This window comes from Panthera tigris, chromosome X (assembly GCF_018350195.1).
Source record: "Panthera tigris isolate Pti1 chromosome X, P.tigris_Pti1_mat1.1, whole genome shotgun sequence".
Lineage (NCBI taxonomy): Eukaryota > Metazoa > Chordata > Mammalia > Carnivora > Felidae > Panthera > Panthera tigris.
Genome location: NC_056677.1, coordinates 5,561,761 through 5,576,557, shown reverse-complemented (window position 1 = coordinate 5,576,557; position 14,797 = coordinate 5,561,761). Strand labels below are relative to the sequence as shown.

General features: G+C 47.6%; 2 protein-coding genes across 3 annotated transcripts in view; one reads left to right on the top strand and one right to left on the bottom strand.

Annotated features, from left to right (window-relative positions):
• Positions 1-10,319, top strand: part of ANOS1 (anosmin 1) — a 182,736-nt gene extending 172,417 nt beyond the window's left edge. Inside the window, exons 11-14 of the mRNA XM_042974131.1 lie at positions 2,021-2,192; positions 2,628-2,848; positions 5,033-5,174; positions 6,436-10,319. Of these exons, the coding sequence (XP_042830065.1) occupies positions 2,021-2,192; positions 2,628-2,848; positions 5,033-5,174; positions 6,436-6,494 (594 nt within the window). The 3' untranslated portion in view covers positions 6,495-10,319. The remainder of the gene's footprint in view (positions 1-2,020; positions 2,193-2,627; positions 2,849-5,032; positions 5,175-6,435) is intronic.
• On the bottom strand, positions 3,240-4,896 carry LOC122235327 (uncharacterized transmembrane protein DDB_G0289901-like). 2 transcript variants are annotated; one of them, XM_042974129.1, is made up of 3 exons: positions 4,591-4,896; positions 4,278-4,414; positions 3,240-4,218 (listed from the first exon to the last, which is right to left on the bottom strand). In XM_042974129.1, the coding sequence occupies exons 1-3, from the start codon at positions 4,679-4,681 to the stop codon at positions 3,589-3,591; spliced, it is 858 nt and encodes a 285-aa protein (XP_042830063.1). In that variant the 5' UTR covers positions 4,682-4,896; the 3' UTR covers positions 3,240-3,588. The 2 variants fall into 2 exon arrangements, with proteins under 2 accessions (XP_042830063.1, XP_042830064.1); XM_042974130.1 differs by having other exon boundaries at positions 4,278-4,896.
• Positions 10,320-14,797: the final 4,478 nt, after the last annotated feature.

Genomic DNA, 14,797 nt, shown 5'->3' with positions numbered 1-14,797 from the left:
GTCAGGGGGGAAACGCTTCTGAGACCCCCCGTGTGTCTCAACTTAGTTGGACAGAAGCTTTGAATTGTTCTGAGTCCTGGGTTGGCAGCACGATCTGCGGGTGGGACGGTGCCTGTGAACTTCCGTCCGACCCTGTCATGTCCCATCTTGCTCTGCCGCGTCACTGGCTAGTTCCTCCTCGTCCGGGGAAGGAAAGACGTTCCCTGAGTCGCACACGGTGTGCCAGGACCGTTTCTGACTTTTCACTTGAATAGAACACTACGTCCTTGCAGGCAGGAACCCTTCGGTACCAGCCAGTGTGTTATTCCAAATATTTGGGGCTGATGCACGAGTTACAGAGGGCCATCAAGGGACCAACAACAAAACGGTGCAGAGGGCGGTGAGGTGTCCAGAATATCGATGCCAGCAACTTGTCTGTGATCTAGCAGGACAGTCTAAGATTTCCAAAGGCATGGCCCCACATGTCTCACATGTTGATATATGCTATTTCAGCAGAACATTTTTCTTTGGACTATTTTCTCAAGCAGCAAGTGGGGTATTTTTAGAATCCTATCTTGATCACATAACTTTAAGGTAGTAAGATAAAACATGTCAGTGGGTCTGCAGAAATACAGCTTTTTACTGGATTTGACTTGTCCCAACTCATGCTCGCCAACGTCGTTCCTTTTATGTTTTCTTAAGTGGTTCCCAAAGTTTGTGGCGTTCACTTAAAAAGAAAAAAGAAACATTTTTAAAAAGGGAAAACTACTTGAAAAGCAGAGAAAGAAATGACCGGAAGCGGGGCTTATTAAATTTTTTATGGGCAGAGGCGAGGCTTCTAGTAGTTTTTTTTAGCTATGCATGCATTGGAATTGTATGAAATCTGGCTTATTTTCAGGGGACCACCCAATCCTAGGCTTACCCTCTCTAGAAAGTCTGAAGGTCATAATAAGCATTTGCTGAACACGTATCCTGTATCTGGTAGAAATAAGAATGAAAATCCCGAGGGGCGCCTGGGTGGCTCAGTCGGTTAAGCGTCCGACTTCGGCTCAGGTCACGATCTCGCGGTCCGTGAGTTCGAGCCCCGCGTCGGGCTCTGTGCTGACTGCTCAGAGCCTGGAGCCCGTTTCAGATTCTGTGTCTCCCTCTCTCTCTGACCCTTCCCCGTTCATGCTCTGTCTCTCTCTGTCTCAAAAATAAATAAATGTTAAAAAAAAAAAATTAAAAAAAAAAAAGAATGAAAATCCCGAGAAAGCAGTCTGCTAAAGGCTCACACCTCATCCACTGCCATTTGTAAAGGACGTTTAGACCCATTTATTTTCAAGCTCTGATGGAGCACGGGCTACTTTATCTGTAGCTACGGAGGCCTGCCTTCCCCGCCACTCGCACGCATTCTTTATGTAGCTGCGAAGTCTGTACTTAGTGGCTGACGTGGGCTTCCAGCAGATTCCCGTCCGGAGTGTAGATTTGCTCCCGAAGAGCAGTGTTTCAGGCAGAGGCTGCCATTGGTCCCACTCTCCCCATGGCATGCCCGGTGCCCTGGCTCTGCCCGCCCACCTGTCACCCCTGGGCAGAGGGCCAGCTGCTTCCTCTGTGCGCCTGTCCCCCACTCCGCCCACCACTATGGCCTCCATCCTGACCCGTGACCGAGGCCGCGGGCTGAGCCCCTGCATCTCGTACACATGTGCCTCAGGCTCTGCTACACACTAGATGTCAGGAACAAATGAGACTTGGGTTCACAGTCTGGCACTCCCACCTGTGTGGCTGGCAACCATCACACGCGGCCTGGAAGGTCCCATGAAGCTGCTTCGGTCCTGCCACGCCGCGGTCCTGTTCACTTCCAGGGGCCGTGTCCCATGCCATGGGACGGCCCACAGTCGTGAGGAACCAGAACATGCACAGTGTCTCCTTCGTAGTTTTTATAAAAGCCACACTGCACGCATGCACAGGAAACTATCCTTGTTAGAACAGGACTCATCTGCCACGTCTTGATCCCTAATGAGACGTATGGCTAGCATATTCCCTCTCTCTCTTGCTCTAGGAAAATTATATCATTCTTCAGGATCTGTCGTTTTCCTGCAAATATAAGGTGACTGTGCAGCCGATTCGGCCCAAGGGCCGCTTGAAGGCAGAAACCGTTTTCTTCACGACTCCGCCATGCTCTGCCCTGAAGGGGAAAAGCCACCGGCACATGAGCTGTCCCGGCGAAGCAGGTACGTCTTGAGCTGAACGTGCATCTGTGATGCCAGCCACACTTGGAAAACCTTTTGGCGAAACGCAGCTCTGACACGGGATCACTTCTCACAGCGTCACTACCCACCCCGGTCATGGCGCTCACTTCTCCTCTTGAGGAAGTGGCCAGATCTTGCCACGTGGCGGAGACCTCTCTCCTCCCGTCCCCAGAGCTGGGTCCTAAAAAGAGTCCCCAAACCACCCAGCAGAGTGGCCGCACTGAGACCACCTCTGGCTGACTGTCCCCGTAGGTCATGGAGGTGATGGCCTGAAGCCCTGCATGAGGACCGAGCTCAGACCGCGTGTGCCTCCCCTGGGGAGCGGCTGCCTGAAGTGCCCGTGATATGTGCAAACAGCTCCCATGTCCAGTCCGTGTCCCGCAGCCTAACTCTGCCTCTTATGTCCTCTCCCTCCAGGTCACGTGCCTGCCAAGGTGCTCGCCAAGCCCGAGAACCTTTCTGCCTCGTTTGTCGTCCAAGATGTTAACATCACGGGCCACTTTTCTTGGAAGATGGCCAAGGCCAATCTCTATCAGCCCATGACTGGCTTTCAGGTGACCTGGGCCGAGGTCACGACGGAGAGCAGACAGAACAGCTTGCCCAACAGCATCATCTCACAGTCGCAGATACTGCCTTCCGTAGGTGTCGACTTGCTTCCTGTGTGCATGTCGTCATGTCCGTGGCTGGTCATCAGCGGCCACTGGAGGCGGGGGGGGGGGGGTACTCGTGCCACACTGCTGAGGCGTCTTCCCACATTTTCTTCTTCTGGAGCCATTGTTGTGCAAGTATTCATGACCTATGATAGGTGCTGTTGTGAGCAGGGAAAACGGTCAGCGGGACATAACCTGTGATTCCTTCAGCAGCCCCGAGCCTGTCCTGTGGGCAAGTGGTTTAACCGTTGTCCCTCGGGTCCAAGTGGACCTGCCCTGTCTGAAGTGTTAAATCGGGGGAAAACAGCTCAAAGAAGCTTGTTGTTTCTCTCCCTTTTCCCCCTTCAAATCTGGCGAGAGCCCATAATGAATTGGCCTGTCTTCCAGGCCACTTAATTCCTTGGCTTGAAGAAAAAAACAAAACAAACCCCATGTGTGGGCTTTTACCCTCTCTAAAAATGCCCTTAGGACATCCAACTCCTGGTCCACTGAGAAAGAAAGGAAAGAAAAAAACAAGTCCGGAAGGAAAAATTCCTTGGAATTAGAAAGTAGTTATTCTATGAATGTGTTAGGTTTTATTGAATTCTGAAAAGAATGTGTTGGCATGAAAATAAACATGTTCAGTCCTGGGCATTGACAGATACTGTGTTTTGTGGAAAACTCTTGGCTCGTTGACTGAACTTTGGATGATCAAGAATTCACATCACAAGATGTGCAGATGAAAACTTTCAACCATGGGAAAGTCTTATGTTAAGGAACAAACACTGAAATCTCAAGGGTGAGCCCTGAGAACTGGCACTTTGGCACACATGAACCCTGCCAAGTGCGCTGGGCTGCCAGGGTCGAGCGGGGTGCTGAGAGGCGACTCGGCACAGGGCTCTGGCCGAGTGGGAGCCGCCAGTCTCCCCTGTGAGGCTGCTGCGCTTCCCACCTGCTCTTCGACCACTGCTACCTGTCCTCCACGCTCCCACCTGCTCTGACCACTGCCACCTGTTCTCCGTCACCTGTTCACCACACTCCCACATGTTCTCCAACCACTGCCACCTGTCCTCCATGCTCTCACCTGCTCCGACCACTGCCACCTGTCCTCCAACCACTCCCACCTGTTCTCTGACCATTCCCACCTGTCCTCCACGCTCCCACCTGTTCTCTGACCATTCCCACCTGTCCTCCATGCTCCCACTGTTCTGACCATTCCCACCTGTTCTCCACGCTCCCACCTGCTCTCTGACCACTGCCACCTGTCCTCCACACTCCCACCTGTCCTCCACACTCCCACCTGTTCTCCACGCTCCCACTGTTCTCTGACCACTCCCACCTGTTCTCCATGCTCCCACCTGTTCTCTGACCACTGCCACCTGTTCTCCACACTCCCACCTGTTCTCTGACCACTGCCATCTGTCCTCCATGCTCCCACCTGTTCTCCGACCACTGCCACCTGTCCTCCATGCTCCCACCTGTTCTGACCACTGCCACCTGTTCTGTGATCACTGGCACCTCTTCTCCACACTCCCATCTGTTCTCCACGCTCCCACCTGTTCTGACCACTGCCACCTGTCCTCCACACTCCCACCTGTCCTCCACACTCCCACCTGTTCTCCACGCTCCCACTGTTCTCTGACCACTCCCACCTGTTCTCCATGCTCCCACCTGTTCTCTGACCACTGCCACCTGTCCTCCACGCTCCCACCTGTTCTGACCACTGCCACCTGTTCTCTGACCACTGCCACCTGTTCTGTGATCACTGGCACCTCTTCTCCACACTCCCATCTGTTCTCCACACTCCCACCTGTTCTCTGACCACTCCCACCTATTCTCCATGCTCACCCCTACTCCACACTCAGGTCTATTCTCTGGCCACTCACAACTATTCCACAGTCACATATCCTCTGTGCTCCCACCTGTTCTCTGTGCTCACATGTTCAAGGGCTCATACCTATTCTTCATGCTCACACCTGTTCTCGACCGCTCCCTTTTTCTCCACAATCACACCTATTCTCTGGCCGCTCACACCTGTTCTCCGTGCTCACACCCAGTCTCTGCACTAACACCCGTTTGACCACTCACACCTGTTCTCTGACTGGGACCAGCCTGCGGGAGAATGCGTCTGTACCGTGCCTGCTGTTTTCAAAGGGTCACTGATGAGCATTTCCTTTTGTGTGGCTCCCTCAGGATCATTACGTCCTAACAGTGCCCAATCTGAGGCCATCTACGCTGTACCGACTGGAAGTGCAGGTGCTGACCGCGGGAGGGGAAGGGCCGGCCACCATCAAAACTTTCCGGACGCCCGACCTCACGCTGCCCTCGGTGCACAGTGAGTGTGGGACACAGAAAGTCAGCAGATGTGGGGAAACACTCCGATAAATGACCGAGTTATCACAGATCCCTGTGAAGCGGGGGGTTCTCTTCATCTCCAGTCCTTCCGCCCCATGTGTGTCCAGCACGGGACTTGATTCTAGCCACATTAGCATCATCGTGTGCTTGGTGACTAAGTGCTCCCTCCCTGCCTGGCATCCCTTTCCTCCCTTCTGTTTTCTACACGTATCAGGGCTCTCTACTTACCTTTTACACTGTAAATACACATGAGGGAGAAAAATCTATAACCTCACAGCAATCTGAAATTGTTTTAGAAACTACGATTTTCACATGTGATGATCTAGGAAACACGTTGCTAAGGATTATTTTCTCACGACACACATTTGAGTGTAATATATTACATAAATTTTCTTCATACTATGACCCAAATCAATCTACTGGATTTACTGTGAAGTCCAGGTTTTTAAAAAGAATCATCACCCACTGTTTCAAAAACACTGAGACTCTTGCCGATTTTTAGATTATGGACTTCATCTCTTTCCAGCTTAAATTTATAAAGCGGTGCCTCCAGATTTGTCTGTTGCTAAGAAAATAGAGCAGGAATCCTGGTTTTACATTTACAATTGTACTAGCTACATTTGCCCCGATTACCGTTCGCGGCTAGAATTGAGAGAGATGCCAATGAGCCTGGGAGAGCTCAGCAGCCCCTTCTCTTTGTAAAGGTCGGGTGAATGCTGTCCTGATACTCCTCCTTTGAAAATGGGTTTCATGCGAGGACTGGTTACATTTTTAACTTCCAAGGAAATAGAAGGACTTTTTGGGGGGGAGGGGCGCACCTGGGTGGCTCAATAGGCTGACTGTCCGGCTCTGGGTTTCAGTCAGGTCTGGATCTCATGGTTCGTGAGTTTGAGCCGCACGTCAGGCTCCGTGCTGACAGTGCAGAGCCTGCTTGGGATTCTCTCTGCTCCTCCCCTTCTCTGTCAAAAAACAAACCTTAAAAGAAAAGAAAAGAAAGGGCTTTGGTGTGCTTGGATAACTGTACGATGCAGGAAAGGGGGTTGTCCTAGTCCTCTTGTGAGTTTGTGGATTTGGGGGAGAAACCGAGGGGTGGGCAAGAGCAGGACGGGAGGCCGATTTGGAGCAGGGAAGACGAGGACGTGGGAGGGAAGACTTTCTGGCTCCGATGCTTTCACCGTCAGCCGGTACCCGGCTTCCTGCAAAGCAGCAATGACTGATACGTCTGTCCTGTCACCCTTCAGGACCCCACCTCAAACATCGGCATCCTCATCATTACAAGGCTTCCCCAGAAAGATACTAGACGGCTCCAAACGACGTCTAAGAAGTGAAGGAATGTGCCGGCGTGCTGAGCTGCCGGGCCAGCACGTGTGGCTCTACAGGCAAGCGCCCCACACAACTCCCTCCCCCCGTAACTCTGCGTCCGAGGAACCTCTGCTGATCTCGGGCACCTCTGGAAACTAGCGACACACAGCCAGTGGGGACGGACCCAGCTTCCTGCGGGGACGGAGGAAAGGAAGGTGAGGCCCGTGACACTGGAGGCTAAAATACCCACATACGAATCCCCATCGAATGACTGCAGAAGTGAAGCTCCTGAGTTTGGAGGAGCACATTCTCCCTGCATTTGGAGGAGCACATTCTCAACACAGCCCACACATGCACACGAAGCATAACTTTAAACCAACAACACGTTTTTAGATTCAACGATGGCTTTGATTTGCAGAGTCAACTGAGATGATGCAGTTTTTAGGCCCTATTTTTTCCGATCTTTCCTAAGATGATTTATACCACGTGTAGTTTTTAACTGACAAAGGTTAACCTCACATACAGCAATTAATTTAAATCTCCGCATGTCCCTAAGCTACGTTCACACAAAGGCGAATGAGCATTGCGTCTGTGAACTGCAGTTTTCAAAAGACATCCAAGACAGGAAAGATTCAGCCAATCACGCTGCTATCCAGAGTCTGCCTTGGAGAAATGAAACTTCTTTCCTGGGGATACTTTTTAACATTTCATCCTGCAAAATGAGACATTTTCCTGACATGTTTTCTTACTTCCCTTGTCCTTGTTTTCTTAATGCGGAAAAGAGCTGCTGATAGGCTTTGTTTTACCACTTCACGAACCTAAAAATTTACAAAACCTCTTGCTTAAAATGAAAGAATCCCAACTACTGGGTATCTTCCAGTCCTTACTAAGTTTTGCCTTTTCTTAATCAAAGTAAGCTACTTGTGTGCTAGAATATTCCCTATTCTTGGTAATGTAGGAAACACGAGGCCATGATTGACAGAGGACGGCTATTTAGTCTTTCAAATCCATTCTATCGTACTGTTTGCCTCCAAACTACCCCTTCGTAGCATGGACTCGGGTCAAGACATATCAACCATATGTGATGTCGCAGTGCACCTTGGGGCACCCTTACACCCAGAAGCGTTTAGTCGGATAAAGTTTGCTCTTGAGGGAATATCCATGTTTATGGTTTGAAATGCACAGGTATGTTTTTGTGTCTGTGTACTTGTTTGTGTGTGTGACACACACACATCACAGACCTTGAGACTCACCGAAGAAATGGTTTTCACAGCTACCGAAGGTGGATAAAGACACAGTGCTTCTAGAGAAAAGGATTATATATTTTCCCCACCAGTGTCTCTTCTATGAGGAAAGAGCAATGTGTCAGAAGTTAAACATTTAAAAGGAAAGCCTTCCTCATCCCACTATGTACCTACGTAAACTGGGGAAGGTTTCAGTACCGTCTTCTTGGGTTTTGATGGTGGGACTGGGTACTTACTGTGGTGTGGTTTCCTGAGAGCGTGCGGACGCCCTGAATGCTCCTGGAGGCGAGAACTCAGGACTCCTTCACTTCTTGTGGCTTGTCCACAGTGTCAGGAAGCAAATGCACTACAAAACGGAGACAGACTGTTTTTCCTATCCTGTCGATGCACATCTTTAGGAAACACGGTCCATACGCATGGATATGTGGTGACAGATACTGAAAACTGGTTCCTGTGTGGTAACGACTTTTAAAAGTCGATGACACAGGCAATATTTTGCAGCTTAGCACAAGTGACGCTCCTGGGGAATCTCAGCAGGAAGCGCGTGTTGCTTCCTAAGTGTTTTCTGCAGCTCCCAACAGGGTCTGCGACACTCTTAGCACAACGTGGTGTGAGGTCACCTGGTTCCCAGAGTTTCGCATTTGGAACGCACAGCACAGAAGACACCCCTCCTTTCAAACAGCCCCGAGCTTGACCCAACACCACAGTATCTTCCAGGAAGCTCTGACTCATGCCAGTTCCCGTAGCAGCAGCTGAATTTCAAATTGTCAAATTTCCACAAATGAAGATGTCTAACATTGGCTACAAGTTTGTCTGTTACTTTGTCACGAACAAATCCAATATTTGCGCCAGCAAATTTTTGTACGGTTGTATAGTTCAAAATGGAGGCGTGTATACATACATACAAAATATTAAATTATTATATAAGTTTAATTTTATGAAGTTTAATTATGTTTCTTTTATCTGGGTAAGAGACGATGAGCAAATCTATGTTTAGTTTGGATGAACGTTCTGAAGCTTACAGCTCCCTTAGGAAATCGAAAGCAGCTCCTAGGAGCATCTAATTCTGCAGTAACATTCGTAACTTAAATATTATTCACATTTTTGGAAGAAAAATGCTATTGATTGGGTAATTAAGGAAACAGGAGTTTCTTCTATGAATTTCAATCATATGCAAATCAGCCAAAATATACAATTTTTTTAATTTTAAAAATTTGAGTGCCCTAATAAAGGGATATAACCTATGGGTTGTCTTTTTTTTTTTTTTCTCTAAACACAGTCTACATGGCTAAGTGTTGAATACATCTAATTGAAATTAAATGCATCTCTCTTCTATGAGGACACATATATTCAGTGACAGTATTCACTCTTCAAAATGCCCACCAAAAACAGCAAGTCCTCAAGTCCCGGCTTGTAGCTTCACGGCAGCGGCCAGTGAAGTTACCTGTTCTGCCCTCTTTTTCTAACCGCAGCCCCGTGGGGCGACATTTATAAGTGAGCGTGTGCCCTTTTAAGCCATTTGTTGTTTTAATATGACATAGTAGAGACACTAACATTGATGGCAGGGAGTTTTTTGAAATGATTATGACACAAACCCAAGTTTAAAGACACGTCTGTTTCCTGGGAACCTGAAAGAGCCTGTCACTAACTCTACAAAGCAGGCTTTCTGCAGCTCAGCAGATGGGGCGCTGGGGCCGGTTACGCTCTGGGGTGTAGCACAGCATCCCTGGCTCCTTACCCGCCAGATGTCCCCAACTGGGGACAGCCAGTGATTCTTTGCCTGGCATAAGGAACTGAGTAAATTACAGGAGTAAGCCCCGGGAAGTTACAACATTCGACTTCAAAGCCCCCGTGTTGTGTCTTATGTGCTCTGAAACCCGTGATGGCGACGCTGAATTTTGACTCGTGTCTGTATCGTGCAACTACACACAGTAATTCTGTCCTTCCTACTAGTCAGCGTCACTTGTGATAATGACTTATTTATTTACTGCCCTTTCCTACACTTTGTGCCATGGGTTTAGTAAACTAAGTTTGCTCATTCCCATGATTCCAACTATCTCTGAATCTTTTTATACAAACCTTCACGTTGTAACCAGAACAGGAAGGCTAACTGTTGCATGTACTTATAACTCACTGAAAATAATAAATGCATAACGATGGTGACTCTTACCTATGATTGTGCATGGCCAGACTCCGTTTCTTACCTCTACTGAGTATTTTAGCAAGTTCTACCATTGACAGAGTGATTAACAGAGGTCTGTATGTAAAGTTACTATTTCTTTACTTAATTATACTGTAGTGTGCAGATAACAGAAGAGCTACCTTCTCATCCAAATGGCCAACAGAGATCACGCCTCTTAGACTGGTCATTTCACGTCAATATTTATTTATGTCTGTAATAAAAAAAAAAGTGATTTTTGTGTGTGTCTGTCATGTTAGGGAGAAGTAATCCTGTAAAAAAAAAAAAGCATTTTGTAAAAAAAAAAAAGTATTGTAAATAGTCTGATATTCTGTGACTCATTATTTTCATGTTAGAGTTTGTACATACTGATTCAGTAATAAAGTATCCTTACACCTGCCCGGTGGACTAGACTCATTTATTAAAAAACAAAACAAAACAAAAACCACACTTTCGTTTTTCCTTTTTTTCCCCCTATGTTCCCAGCGAGAGTCAAAAAGTCAGTATGAATGGAATTTGAGGTGTGGCAAACGTACTTCATCCTAATGAAAGTATTCTGGGGCCTGGAGATGACACTTGAGATTTCTTTCATAGTATTTACTTACGGCTGTTATTGCTGATGGCTTTGGTGGCATTTTTTGTCAATAGTCTACAATTCAAAGTGTCCCCCTCCCCCATGCATGCATACAAGGCTAGAGGTACGAACTTCTCTTAGTCCTTGTCCCTGCCTCTGTGGTTTTCAACACCATGCACTGTATTCAGAGCTCCCGGTTTCCAGCATCCAAGGACAATTGTGAGCCTTTCCTGCACTTCCCACTGGGATATCAGCATATCTATCTGCTCTGAATGAGCCAAATGCCACCACATAAAGAGTGAGGAATAACGTGGTGTTCTCCAGGGGAACCTCAATCTTCTCCTTCCTCCATAAAATCACCCACTTGATTTATACATTCATTCGACAAACATTCCCTCAGTTTCTGCTTTGTACCCGGTCCTGTTCTAGAGGTGGGACATTGCCTACAAAAGGAAAGCTCCCTGTTTGCTTTCTTCCTCAAAGTAGGCAGAGGCGTGATAGATAAGACATGACAATAAATGAACAGCAAATAATAATAAATGGAAATGCTCAGAGGTGGGGAGATGAGACGCTGTGGGATGCAGGGAGAGAGAGGCCAGGATAGGAAGTTCAAAGTCTCGCGAATATTTTTAAAGATCACTCTGGCGGCCATGGGCAGAAGAGCTGGTGTGAAGAAAAATAAGGGGGCAGATCAGGCCGAAGACGTGGCCTTTGTCCTGGCAAAGATGGGATTGCATATTAAAATGCAACGGTCACAGATGTGCAGGGAAGCCAACAGATTGGGGACACGTTTTGGAAGCCACAGTGATAAGACTCATACTGGCAGGTGAGCCCCAGACAGAAACATGTTCTGAACATCACTGAGCAATTTTCAAATCACAATGGTGACAGATTCTTTAAAAACAATTAGCAATAACATGTAGGAATCCAGATCCCAAAGGCCACATACTGTATGACTGCATTTTTTAAATGTTTATTTTTGAGAGACAGAGAGAGAGAGAGAGAGAGACCGTGAATGGGGGAGGGGCCAAGAGAGAAGGGGACAGAAGATCTGAAGCAGGCTCCGTGCTGACAGCAGAGAGCCTGATGTGGGGCTCGAACTCATGAACTGTGAGATCATGAACTGAGCCAAGGCCAGATGCTCAACTGACCGAGCCAGCCAGGTGCCCCTGTATGCCTGCATTTTTATCAGACGTCTGGACTCAGGAAGTCCCCGTGCAGAAGGCAGATGAGTGGTCGCCAGGAGCTCGGGGTGGGGGCATGCCAGTGACTGCTCCACGGGCACAGGGCTTCCCTCTGGAGTTAATGGAAATGCTCTGTACCTACAGGATATGGTTGCACAACATTGCGAATGTACCAAATGCTACTGGGTTGCACACTTTTAACACTTTGTGTTTACGTGAGTCTTACTTTGATAGAAAACAAATGTTAGCAATCCTAATATAGATACACCTGTATACCTAATATATCTACCTATATGCCCAGGTATATGTCATGGTGAAGAGGCTGCATGTCTGAGAAACCTGTCTTGTTCAGTGAAACTAAATTTAAGTGTAATTAAAACGTATAGATTTGAAAAGTCATTTCATGGACTAACAGTAATCCAGGTGCATATCCATGGTCTACAAGTAGCTTTGAGAAAGAAAAAAAAAAGGAAACTGAAATTCATTATCTACAACAGTAAACGCTGCCCAAAGTACGGAAGTTTCCAGTCTCAGATTACTGTAACATGTAAAGATTGAGTTTTGAATGATCACCCCTGGTTATTAGCATGACCCTGGGTCAGTGGCTCTCAGAACTGGCTGCCTACTTGAATCCCCTGGGAGGCTTTGAAGAAGGCCAGTGTTTTCTGGTACCTTCAGACGTGGAGTGACGTGTGGACAACAGAGCTGTTTGAAAGCTAATTCCCCAGCTAATTCTCGTATGTGCCTGATGTGGAGAACCACTCTTCCAGACGATGGGAGGATACGAATGAACGATACATGGTATAGACATTCCTGCTCGCAGAGCTGAAAGAGTACAGAGTCATACCGTAGCATACAATTGGATTGCACCGGAGTGAAGTTTTCTGACCACACTTTATGCTTCACTGAATCATATGCGAAGACAGACACACAGACACTGAGTACACATGCAGATAGTCCCACATGTAGACAGACGCAGGTATACCTAGAGATAGCCCAGTCTTCTCTTGGTACCTGGGGATTTACTGTGGCACATACTGATACAACATATAGGTGGTCAGACACAGCTTGGATATTCTAGTGTGCCATTAGTGGAAATTATAATCTTTTCTGGCCTGGTGAAACAGCTTTCAGAGAGGCAGCTTGTAGTGATTTACATGTAGTCAAAGACAGCCAATTAGAATCGATCTGTCAGTGAACTTCCAGCCCCAGACTGTGTGCAATCCAAAACTGATTCTGATTGACCTCTTTGTCCCAGATATCTCCTTCCTCATCTCAAACGACAGCCCATCAAAAGCAATTGGCTGCATTACGAATAATGGAAACCATTCCTCATGCCTTCGTTGAGTGCACCCTCTGGGTATTGCGCTGGGTCGATCATAAGGCCCTCTCTGTAGTTTACAAGGGAAACAGCTAATAGAATTAACCCCTACAGCTAACATTTACTGAGGGCGCAGTAACAGTGAGGCACTTGGCTAAGTGTGCTATTTGCATGAGTTCATTCATTTCTTCAATCATCCTAAGGGGATGGCAGCATGTTAAAGCTGAGGAAAGTGAGATACAAGTTAAGTCAGCTCCAGATCAGGTAGCTAGTGAGTTACAAAGTCTGAAAATGAACCTGGGCCATGAGTATCAGGCCACTAGACTCTTCTGCCTGTCAGCCTGTCCTCCATAAGCTCAAGTTACAAAAGGTACTGTGTACAACATGGCAGAAAGGAGGATCCTAGGCTCCCCTCGTCCTACAGCTATAATCATATGAATGCACCCACATGAGTGTAAATAAGCCAGGAAATGACCCAAGACTCTCCACAACTATATGTAGAAAAGAGGCCGTATTGAGAATAGGAAGGGCAGAGACATGTTCGGGAACCAAACACCTGCAGACTGCGGGAGGGAAGGACACTGCGGGTACAGAGAAGGGAGAGGAGGAGAAGCCAGAGCAGTCACTCCCCAGCTCTGGGGACCCACATGGGGAAAACAAATACCCATAATGTTTGGCTTTGAAAACCAGAGGGACTTGACTTCTAAGTTCTAACAATCCTGGGGCTTAACACCTAGAATTTTAAACATCACCAGGCTTGGTTCTGAGAGAGCCAGAAGGTGAGAGGAAAACTCAGTCTCTGCCCATCAAGTGGCAGCATAACAAAGAACTGTTGAGGTACAACATAGAAGCAACAGTTTGAACAACAACTGGGGTATATGGGAGGGAGATGTGTTGACTAATCTCAGAGCACAGGCTAGAAGGGCACAAATCCTCAGGAGACTTCTTCAAGAACTAAAGAGCTGGTGGGTACCATTCCCACCACCAAACCAGCCCTACAAGAAATGTTAAAGGCATAGTTTTGAATGGAAAGGAAAGACCATAAGCAGGAGTAAGGAAAGTAGGAGCACGGAAGCAGTTAAAGTAAGTATATCTATAAAAATCAATCAAGGGATTCACAAAATAAAAGGATGTAAAGTGTGATACCATATACATAAAAAGTGTGTCACGGGGGAGAGGAGTAAAGAATGGGTACAAATGGGGGCGCCTGTGTGGCTCAGTCGGTTGGGCGTCCGACTTTGGCTCAGGTCACGATCTCACGGTTCGTGGTTTCAAGCCCCGCATTGGGCTCTGTGCTGATGGCTCAGAGCCTGGAGCCTGCTTCGGATTCTGTGTCTCCCTCTCTCTGTCCTTCCCCCACCAGTGCGCGCGCGCTCTCTCTCTCTCTCTCAAAGGTAAATAAACATTAAACATTTTAAAAAAGGGTATAGGGGCATCTGGGTGGCTCAGTCTGTTAAGCATCTGACTTCAGCTCAGGTCATGATCTCACAGTTCGTGGGTTTGAGCCCCACGTCGGGCTCCGTGCTGACAGCTCAGAGCCTGAAGCCTGCTTCAGATTCTGTGTCTCCTTCTCTCTGCCCTTCCCCTGCTCTCTCTCTCTCTCTCTCTCAAATAAAAATAAACATTTTTAAAAAATTATTTAAAAAATGGTACAGGGGCATCTGGGTGGCTCAGTCAATTGAGTGTCTAACTTCAGCTCGGGCCATGATCTTGCAGTCTGTGAGTTTGAGCCCCATGTCGGACTCTGTGCTGACAGCTCAGAGCCTGGAGCTTGCTTCGGATTCTGTGTGTCCCTCTCT